The sequence below is a fragment of the Oryza sativa genome, chromosome 12 (assembly GCF_034140825.1).
Source record: "Oryza sativa Japonica Group chromosome 12, ASM3414082v1".
NCBI classification, from domain to species: domain Eukaryota; kingdom Viridiplantae; phylum Streptophyta; class Magnoliopsida; order Poales; family Poaceae; genus Oryza; species Oryza sativa.
Window position 1 is genome coordinate 14,506,017 of NC_089046.1, and position 11,399 is coordinate 14,517,415.

The 11,399-nt window shown below is 42.9% G+C and overlaps 1 protein-coding gene across 1 annotated transcript; it reads left to right on the plus strand.

The window, feature by feature from the left end:
- The first annotated feature begins 1,568 nt into the window (after window positions 1-1,568).
- On the plus strand, window positions 1,569-8,816 carry LOC136354551 (uncharacterized). Its single transcript, XM_066306056.1, has 8 exons — window positions 1,569-2,388; window positions 2,473-2,895; window positions 3,339-3,757; window positions 3,903-4,059; window positions 4,180-5,872; window positions 5,993-6,151; window positions 6,334-6,541; window positions 8,700-8,816. Exons 1-8 carry the CDS (start codon window positions 1,569-1,571, stop codon window positions 8,814-8,816), a joined length of 3,996 nt encoding a protein of 1,331 aa, XP_066162153.1.
- The last annotated feature ends 2,583 nt before the right edge of the window (window positions 8,817-11,399 follow it).

Here is an 11,399-nt window from a genome sequence, read left to right on the forward strand (position 1 = left end):
ATTGTTATTCCTCAAATAGCTTTAATTGCTTATTGTGAAAAAGAGCATAAAAAATATAAAAAAATGAATACCGAATCCTTGGAAACAGTCTTGACGACAAGTACGTATTCGATATTGAAAGCACATTAATCCCTCTAGTGGGTTTTGGTGATTAATGACAAATGTGGTTAAGGGACTAATGAGTTTATTGAGCTACTTTCAGGTGCATTAGTCCAAGGCGTGGAAGATGGATGCTTGGAGACCCCCCCAAAAGTATTGAATCAAAGCGGACCGGAACTCGAGAAGTGCATAGGACAGTTTATTTAATTGCAATCGAGTTTTAGGAAAAACCGTACTATTAAGAGGGATTCCAGGTGGTGCTCTGAGATATATCAAATGCTCTTAGAGTGAACAAAGTGTCAAAGTTTCCCTAGGAGTTATTTTTGCAAATGCTCCATCTGTCCAAAAATGCAAGTCCGGAACTTACTGTCTCCCAGGTCCGGAAGTTCCGATCTGATGAAAGAAATTTTCCTAAGTGTTATCCGGAAGTTCCTGGCTTCCAGGTCCGGAATTTCCTGTCTAGTTTCCAGTTCAAAATTGTGAATAACGGCTAGATGACGTCACCTAGCCGTTATACATATACCGCTCGTTTCCAGCTAGTTCTTTGGCTGTTCTACTTTCACTTTTCAAACCTAGAGCTGTTGCTAGCCTCTCCCAAGTGTTTCTTGCTTTCTCCACTCAATCTAGAGCCTAATTCTTATGAGAAAGAGAGATTGAGAGGGAGAGAAGAAGATTTGGAGAGGTGTGAAGACTAGGAACATGGGTGAGCACTTGGAATATCTCGTGGGCTATCATCTCGGTGCTTATTACTCTTGGAGATGATCTCCTAGACGGTTAGGTGTCTCCTGCGAGAATCCATTGCATATTGTGGATGTCCCTGGTAAGTTTGTGAAGGATCTCAACGAGGTAAGTTAATGAAGTTCTTGTGCTGAGATTCTAGAGGTTTTCCAAGTAGAGCAACATACACTTGTGGCGGATTTCTAGAAGTAGGTTGAGTTGGATCTTGGTGGTCAATTCTAGAAATTTTCCTAGAAGTGTTTGGGGTTGAAGGCTGTGGATTTCCTCTGGGGTTTTTGCACAAGTGAGGCAAGGGGTTAATCGACACCCAGCTCTTTGGAGCTCCTCAACAGAGAGTAGGATCGCAAGATCCGAAATTCGGGAAAAAATCGCTCTTGTCTCTTTCTGTGATGTTTCTGTGGATGATTCTGTGATCTATCCTCTGCTTAGAATACCTGTGCACCTTCTTGTGAAGATTGGCTTAGTCTCCTGTTTCAAAATTTGAATTTCATCTCTGTTCTGTTACCCAGAAGTTCCTGTACTAGAACACCGGAAGTTCCGGGCTTGGCAGGCCGGAAGTTCTGGAGTTCCTTACCAGGAAGTTTCAGGTCTGTTTGAATTTTACCGCTGCGATTTGTTTTTAAGTTTTCAGGGACAGCCTATTCACCCCCCTCTAGGCTTCATCAGCGCGTTCAATTGGTATCAGAGCTTGGTGCTCTTGATTCAAACTTCACCGCTTTGAGCGATCCACGATGTCGGACTTAGGGGGAAAGAACAGGGAAAATGGAAATGAAGATGGAGCGAGCAGCAAGGGAACTCCACCACCCAAGGGAGCTACTATACCTTTTGATTACAACAAACTTACCATTGCCCCTCACAACTTCGTCTCCGTGCCTTCCGGGCGTGCTCCTCAATTTGATGGGACACATTACGCCGCTTGGAAGCACAAGATGAAGTTGCATCTAATCTCCTTGCATCCAAGTATTTGGAAAGTTATTTGTACAGGTGTTGATGTACCCCATGATGATATGGAGCTCACTTCAGAGCAAGAGCAACTCATCCACCACAATGCTCAAGCTTCCAATGCAATTCTCTCCGCCTTGAGTCCGGAGGAGTTCAACAAGGTTGATGGACTTGAGGAGGCCATGGAGATATGGGATACTTTGCAATTGGCTCATGAGGGATCACCCGCCGTTCGTGAGGCCAAGATTGATTTATTGGATGGAAGGCTTGGAAGATTTGTGATGGATGACAAGGAGACACCACAAGAGATGTATCATAGGATGATGATCCTTGTCAACAAGATTAAAAGACTTGGGAGTGAGGACATGACAAATCACTTTGTGGTCAAGAGACTTCTCCGTGCATTTGGTCCAAGAAATCCCACTCTTGTATCAATGATACGGGAAAGGAAAGACTTCAAGAGACTCACCCCAAGTGACATTCTTGGAAGAATTGTGTCTCATGAGATGCAAGAAGAGGAAGCTCGTGAAGTGAGGCAAATGGTGAAGAATGCCGCCATGATCAAAAATCAAGAAGTTGCTTTGATGGCAAAACAAGAAGAAGAGTCAAGTTGTGAAGAAAGTGAAGATGAAGAGATGGCTTTTATTGTCAAGAGATTCAAGCACTTTCTTCGCAAGAGTGGCTATGGCAAAGGGAGGAAGGATGATGACAAGGGAAAGAGGCAATCAAAGAGAGCTTGCTTCAATTGTGGTGAATATGGCCACTTCATTGCCGATTGTCCCAAGTCAGATGAATTTAAGGCTAAGGGAGGCAAGAAGAAGCCGGAGCGTGCTCATGTGGTGGAGACACACATGGCGGAGGTGTGGTACTTCGGAGATGAAGAAGATCCCGAGGTCAAGCCCAAGCCCAAGCCAAAAGACAAGGTTGAAGGAGAAGGTGGTGTTGCTACCGTCGCCTTCAAGTCATCCTCTTCAAGCAAGGAGCGTCTCTTCAACAACTTGAGTGATGACGACGACGACTCCTACCATTACTCATGCTTCATGTCCCAAGGCCGCAAGGTGATGACTCAAAAGCCCTCTCACACCTCTCTTGATGTTGATTCTAGTGATGAGGAAAGTGATAATGAATTAGATGATGTGCTTAAGAGCTTTAGCAAACCCGCTATGCAACATTTGGCTAAGTTAATGAGAGCTTTAGATAGTAAAGAACAATCACTCGAAAGGCAAGAAGAATTGCTTATTCTTGAGAAGAAAAGAAACCTTGCCTTAGAGGAGAGCCTAGCTAAAGAATGTGCTAAAAATGAACAACTAGCTAATGAGCTTAATTTGGCTAATGGTTCTCTAGCTAGCCTTAGGGATGTCAATGAAACTCTTCAAGAGAAATTTGCTAATTTAGACAAAAATCATAAAGATCTTGAAGTTCAATTTGACACTCTTTGGAATAGCACTTCTCAACCAAATGTGGTTTCTAATTCTTCCAACCCATATACTAGCAATGGTTGTGCTAGGTGTTACAATATTGATTTGAACTCTTATGCTACTAATGTCGATGCATGCAAGCTCTTAAGAAAGAGAATGAGAGGTTGGGCACATTGGTGAAATATGGATGCATGAAGACATATCATTCAAAAGATGCCCTTTACAAGACCATCACCGCTCATCCTAATAAGGATAGACACGGGCTCGGGTTTTCTGGTGGAAGTCCTATGTCTAAGCGTGTGATGGTAAATGAGAAAGAATGTTTGATGTTTGTGAGAGAAGGTAAAGCTCCACAAGCAAAAGAGGTGACTTGCCCCTTCACAGGTCAGACACCCGGAAGTTCCGGGCAAAATGACCGGAAGTTCCTGCCCTGTAAGACAGGAAGTTCCGGACATTTTGTCAGGAAGTTCCGGGCTTCTGATAGGCCGAAGGGGCTGACCGGAAGTTCCGGGTATAATACCCGGAAGTTCTGGCCAGAGGGTCTTTACTATGATTCATATGTAATTTCTAAAAATTCAGAGGGCAAAGTGGTTGCTTATTTTAATGGAAATTACAATGATGAGTACCGCACTTGTGTGTGGGTACCAAAGGCTTTGGTGACTAACATCAAGGGACCCTAAATCCCAAGCTTGATTTCTTTTGTAGGCATACTCCTCCGGTGGCTCAAGTTGGGTTGTGGACAGTGGCTGCACCAATCATATGACGGGAGAGAGGAGTATGTTTACAAGTCTTGATGAGGAGGGTGGAAGTCATGAAAATATTGTTTTTGGAGATGATAGTAAAGGAAAGGTAATGGGTCTCGGTAAGATTGCCATTTCCAAGAATCAATCTCTATCTAATGTCCTCCTTGTCAATTCTTTAAGCTACAATTTATTGTCCGTGTCTCAATTGTGTAAGTTAGGATTTAATTGCTTGTTTACAGATGTGGATGTGATCGTTTTTAGGCGAGATGACTCTTCCATAGCATTCAAGGGTGTGTTAAGGGGTGATCTCTATCTCGTTGATTTGGATATGGATAGAGTGAATCCGGAGGCATGCTTGATTGCTAAATCCTCTATGGGTTGGCTATGGCACCGTAGGCTAGCCCATGTTGGAATGAGGAATTTGGCATCTCTTCTAAAAGGGGAACACATTCTTGGTCTATCTAATGTTTCTTTTGAGAAGGATTGTGTGTGTAGTGCTTGCCAAGCCGGGAAGCTAGTTGGGAGTCCGTATCCTATAAAAAACATCATGACCACAACAAGACCACTCGAGCTTCTTCATAAGGACTTATTTGGGCCCGTGGCCTACATAAGCATTGGAGGTAACAAGTATGGTTTTGTCATTGTTGATGATTTTTCATGCTTCACTTGGGTGTATTTTCTCCATGACAAAAGCGAAGCTCAAGATGTCTTCAAGCGCTTCGCAAAGCAAGCCCAAAACCTCTATGATCTCACTATCAAGAGGGTGCGAAGCGACAATGGAGGAGAATTCAAGAACACTCAAGTGGAGGAATTTCTTGATGACGAAGGAATCAAGCACGAGTTCTCCGCCTCCTATGATCCTCCCCAAAATGGCATTGTTGAGAGGAAGAACCGAACACTCATTGAAACAGCAAGGACAATGCTTGATGAGTACAAGACTTCGGATGTCTTTTGGGCGGAGGCCGTGAGTACCGCATGTCATGCCATCAACCGCTTGTACCTCCACAAGATTCTAAAGAAAGCTTCATATGAGCTCTTGAGTGGTAAGAAGCCTAATGTTTCATATTTTCGTGTCTTTAGGAGCAAATATTTTATTTTAAGTAAGAGGCCTCGCTCATCTAAGTTCTCAACTAAGGTGGATGAGGGATTCTTACTTGGCTATAAATCAAATGCACATGCCTATCGTGTCTTCAACAAAACCTCCGGTATTGTTGAAGTCACTAGAGATGTGACATTTGATGAATCTAATGGCTCCCAAGGGGAGCAAGTTGTTGTACATGTTGTAGGTGTTGTGGATCCAAGTCAAACTATAGGTACTAAGGCTATTGGAGACATACGACTAGTCGAGACGCAGGATGACCAAGAAGATAGGGATCAACCTCCGTCATCGACATCCAATAGCCCTACAAGTGCTGTGTCTGCTAAGCCAGAAGTTTCGAGTTCTATTGACCGGAACCTCCGGACATCTCCAGGCCCGGAAGTTCTGGGTTCTACAGTCCGGAACCTCCGGACCAATGGCAGTGAAGACGTGCCAACGGCACAAGTGGATGGGATCGATGTTGCAGGCACTTTAGAGCATACTGATCAGGCTCAGGTTCCCCCAGTGCACCATCCAAGAATACATCACACTGTCCAAAGAGATCATCCCGTTGACAACATACTTGGTGACAAAAGAAAAGGGGTAACTACTCGCTCTCGTGTCGCAAGTTTTTGTCAACACTTCTCGTTTGTCTCTTCGTTGGAACCAACCAGGGTAGAAGATGAGCTTGGTGATCCGGATTGGGTGATGGCTATGCAAGAGGAGTTAAATAACTTCACTTGCAACCAAGTATGGACTTTGGTGGAGAGACCCAAGCAAAATGTCACCGGCACCAAGTGGATCTTTCGCAACAAGCAAAATGAACATGGGGTGGTTGTAAGGAACAAAGCCCGGTTAGTTGCGCAAGGGTTCACCCAAGTCGAGGGTCTCGATTTTGGTGAAACCTTCGCACCTGTCGCTCGCCTTGAGTCAATTAGAATTCTTTTAGCCTATGCCGCTCACCATGATTTCAGGTTATTCCAAATGGATGCCAAGAGTGCCTTTCTCAACGGACCTATCTCGGAGTTGGTCTATGTGGAGCAACCACCGGAGTTTGAGGATCCAAAGTTGCCAAACCATGTGTACAAGCTCCATAAGGCGCTCTACGGGCTCAAACAAGCCCCTAGAGCTTGGTATGAATGTCTCTGAGATTTTCTTTTGAAAAATGGTTTTGAAATTGGAAAGGCGGATACTACTCTCTTCACTAAAAAAATTGAGAGTGATTTATTCATATACCAAATTTATGTCGATGACATAATATTTGGTTCTACTAATGCCTCTTTTTTGAAGAATTTAGTAGTATCATGACTAAAAGGTTTGAGATGTCTATGATGGGCGAGTTGACCTTCTTCCTCGGGTTACAAGTGAAGCAAGCACAAGTGGGCACCTTCATCTCTCAAACCAAGTACGTGAAAGACATACTCAAGAAGTTTGGGATGGAGGATGCCAAACCTATCAAGACGCCCATGCCTACTAATGGCCACCTAGACCTCGACGATAATGGTAAATGTGTGGACCAAAAGGTATATCGCTCCATGATAGGATCTTTGCTTTACTTATGTGCATCTTGTCCTGACATCATGCTTAGTGTTTGTATGTGTGCCCGTTTTCAAGCGGAGCCTAAAGAGTGCCATTTGATTGCCGTCAAGAGAATTCTAAGATATTTAGTTCATACATCATGGTTGTGACTTTGAGCTTTTGGGCTATTCCGATTCGGATTATGCCGGGTGTAAGGTTGATAGAAAAAGCACAACCGGGACTTGCCAATTTCTTGGGCGGTCCCTTGTTTCTTGGTCTTCCAAGAAGCAAAATTCCATTGCATTATCCATCGCCGAAGCCGAATATGTCGCCGCCGGGTCTTGTTGTGCCCAACTCCTTTGGATGAAACAAACTCTAAAAGACTTTGGCTACAACTTCACCAAGATCCCACTCCTATGTGACAATGAGTGTGCCATCAAAATAGCCAACAATCCCGTCCAACACTCAAGAACCAAGCACATAGATATTCGCCACCACTTTTTGAGAGCTCATGAGACTAAAGGAGACATATGCCTTACCCATGTGAGAACCGAAACCCAATTAGCTAACATTTTCACCAAGCCTTTAGATGAGAAAAGATTTTGCGAGCTTAGGAGTGAGCTCAATATCTTAGACTCTCGTAACATTAGGTGATGGGTGGTTGGCTAATTAATAGCTAAACATGTATCACTAAAATGTAAATTAAAAAAAAATTGAGCTTTTGTGTCTTGAGATCACTTCTTATGTAGAAGATGGTCTTGATACCAGGAATAAAATTCAAACATTCCCTCTCTTATCCAAAAACCCTTTTGTGCAAATTTGCGAAAATTTCTTGGGTGTGTTTTTATTGCGAAAATTTGGTTTTTATCCCCTTCTTGTGATGTATATTGACCATTGTTATGTAATGTTGATTGTTGGCTGGTCATATGCATTATAAGTCTCTATATGTCTATAGTTTTTCTTTTCTAAATCGTTGAATTCTCATCTATTTCTTTGAACTTGGGCTTGACTGCCCTCTGTTCTGTCAGGCCGGAAGTTTCGGTCATCCCAGTCCGGAACTTCTGGGGGTCAGGGGTATAAATACCCAGGGGGAGCCTGAGCCTGCCATCTCTCTCCTCGTGGTTTATACCCAGGGGGGTATAAATACTTGAGGCTTGATCCTCTTATTCCCTTGTGGTTTTGTCTCTTTTTGGTGCCTTGATGCCAAAGGGGGAGAAAATTGCAATCGAAGGGGGTCAAAATTTTTGTTTTTCCTGCTTGCTGCCTGCTCTGTCTGTTTATCCGGAAGTTCCGGATCCTCTTATCCGGAAGTTCCGGACCTGGCAGTTCCCTCGCTATTTTCCTGTCAGCTTGTCTGGAAGTTCCGGGTATTTTATCCGGAAGTTCCGGACCTGGCAGTCCTTTGGCCTCTACTCTTATGAACTTATGGACATGTAATAATTCTCTATTTGTGTGGATGTAATGACTGTTAGATGCTCTTAGCTGCTCTTTATATATATTGCATTTCATTTATGCTTTGAGTGTCTTATTTGTTGTTTGTGATGTGATGTTGATTTTATCCTTTTGAGTGCTCACCATGTCATATCGATTCTCACTGCTTATTTGCATCCCACGAATGAGTAGAGATGAAGGAAACTCTCCTCGGTTGCTCCCTTAAATATATACCTATGAGTTTCTCTCATATATTCCATATGCATTCTCTAAGGGGGAGTTTCATCCACCTCTAACCATTCAAAACAAAATTCTTATCAATCTTTTGTAAGCTTTAACCATGTTGTCATCAATCACCAAAAAGGGGGATATTGAAAGTGCATTAATCCCCCTAGTGGGTTTTGGTGATTAATGACAAATGTGGTTAAGGGACTAATGAGTTTATTGAGCTACTTTCAGGTGCATTAGTCCAAGGCGTAGAAGATGGATGCTTGGAGACCCCCCAAAAGTATAGAATCAAAGCGGACCGGAACTCGAGAAGTGCATTGGATAGTTTATTTAATTGCAATCGAGTTTTAGGAAAAACCGTACTATTAAGAGGGATTCCAGGTGGTGCTCTGAGATATGTCAAGTGCTCTTAGAGTGAACAAAGTGTCAAAGTTTTCCTAGGAGTTATTTTTGCAAATGCTCCATCTGTCCAAAAATGCAAGTCCGGAACTTCCTGTCTCCCAGGTTCGGAAGTTCCGGTCTGATGAAAAAATTTTTCCCAAGTGTTATCCGGAAGTTCCTGGCTTCCAGGTCCAGAACTTCCTGTCTAGTTTCCAGTTCAAAATTGTGAGTAACGGCTAGATGACGTCACCTAGCCGTTATACATATACAGCTCGTTTCCAGCTCGTTCTTTGGCTATTCCACTTTCACTTTTCTAACCTTGAGCTGTTGCTAGCCTCTCCCAAGTGTTTGTTGCTTTCTCCACTCAATCTAGAGCGTAATTCTTGTGAGAAAGAGAGATTGAGAGGGAGAGAAGAAGATTTGGAGAGGTGTGAAGACTAGGAACTTGGGTGAGCACTTGGAATATCTCATGGGTTGTCATCTCGGTGCTTATTACTCTTGGAGATGATCTCCTAGACGGTTAGATGTCGCCCGCGAGAATCCGTTGCATATTGTGGATGTCCCTGGTAAGTTTGTGAAGGATCTCCTCTCCTCCAAAAGGGAACGAGGTAAGTTAATGAAGTTCTTGTACTGAGATTCTAGAGGTTTTCCAAGTAGAGCAACCTACACTTGTGGCGGATTTCTAGAAGTAGGTTGAGTTGGATCTTGGTGGTCACTCAATTCTAGAAATTTGCCTAGGAGTGTTTGGGGTTGAAGGCTGTGGATTTCATCTACGGTTTTTGCACAAGTGAGGCAAGGGGTTAATCGACACCCAGCTCTTTGCAGCTCCTCAACGGAGAGTAGGATTGCAAGATCCGAACTTCGGGAAAAAATCGCTCTTGTCTCTTTCTGTGATGTTTCTGTGGATGATTCTATGATCTATCCTCTGCTTAGAATACCTGTGCACCTTCTTGTGAAGATTGGCTTAGTCTCCTGTTTCGAAATTTGAATTTCATCTCTATTGTACTACCCGTAAGTTCCTTTACTAGAACACCGGAAGTTCCGGGCCTGGCAGGCCGGAATTTCCGGAGTTCCTTATCAGGAAGTTCCGGATCTGTTTGAATTTTACCGCTGCGATTTGTTTTTAAGTTTTCACGGACAGCCTATTCACCCCCCTCTAGGCTTCATCAGCGCGTTCAAATATGAGCAAAATAATGGGTGCCGAATCCCTGGAAACAGTCTTGATGACAGGGACGTACCCGGAATAAAAGAGAAAAATATGAGCAAAAAGGCTCAAGAAAAAGAAAGAGTTAAAAATTTCTCTTGGTTGTTTTGTGCTAAAGGTTATTTGAAAAAGAGTGATAAATTCAATAGGTATATGTGTTTAGTGTTTATTCTTCAACCTATGTGCTTGTTAAGATGTTGCATTATAAATCGTATGAAATCATGAATTTTGATTGTTTATTCAAGCTTAATTGTAAAATCTTTGGTTCATGGTTATAGTTTAATGCATGCTTGTTATATTATAGATGGGCTCATCTTCTTTTTGTTGAATCACATGACTTGATATGCTATATGTATGCTAAGCTCTTGAACATTAATGACCATAATTCCTATGCTTGATGAAATCATTGTCAAAAGGGGGAGAAGAGATGTGTTTTGGGAGAAGATTTTCGGAATTGTTGAAAAGAGCATGTTTTTTGGTTCATGAGGGAATTTCTTTCTTTTAAAAAGGGGGAGAAGTTTTCTTTTGGATTTTTGAGCACGATGTGTACATTTGTACGAAGTGTGCTTTTTACCACTTTTGTTTTTATTTTTCCAAACACCAAAACATTTTTTTGATGGGTTTGCCAATGTGTTCATAAGGGGGAGATTGTAAAATCAAAGGTGTTTTTTATTATTATTTTGTGATGAACAATTGGCATCGGAGATTATTGGTTTTGTTATTTGGAATTTATTTACGAAGTGGTTTTGGAGATGATTGGATTTACAGCTGAATCTACAGGATACTGCTGTTATTTTATGTGGACCGGTCAGACCGGTGGTATGTGCGCGGTCAGACCTGCCAGCTCGCAATCTGACCGACCGACTCTGTGTCGGTTTCGGTTTCGGATTGTTTGTTTGAATATCCGTGATTATTTCATGATTATGGCTTCTAGATGGATACTATACGTATGTAATACTGTTGTTTGCTACTAATGAGTCAAGTTGGTGATAGCTTGGTCTCGGAATATGGTTTCTTTGTTTATTTCATGTGTAGGTGACTCGATGCCTCAGGAGAATATTTGCGGTGATGGACCGGGAGTCGGCTTGGGGATAAGACGACGTCCGTGGTGGTCAGAGATCATGCGGGATAGTTAGGCTAGAGTTGATGCACGTGGTTGATGGAGATTCCATAAGGCATACGATGGAGGTATTGTGTGCGTATAGGATGCGGAGTCGAATTTGGAAGGAGTCCAAATTTGGTATGATTGGTTATGTAAAGTTTGTGTCTTGTACTAAAGGGTTTTCTAAGGTGTTTAGGACTCCTAGTATGAGTTTGGTTCGTGGCTTTAGGCTACCTACCTCGGGTATGAATAGAGGGGGAGCGTGAGGCTTCCCGGTATCGCTTTTGAGAGCAATTGAGTTAAGTTTTGAGTTAGGGTTTCGAGTTTAGTCGAAATTTTTGTAAGCAGGGCTGTTGGTGCACTTTTTAAACACAGAGAGAATTCATCCACTTTAAGAGTTCTTTGATTTGTGTTTACCGGGTTTCGGCGGTGTAACCGACGATATACCGGCGGTCAGACCGGCGGCAAGCGGCAGTCAGACCGGCGGTGTCGAGGTGGTCAGACCGGCGGCGGCGAC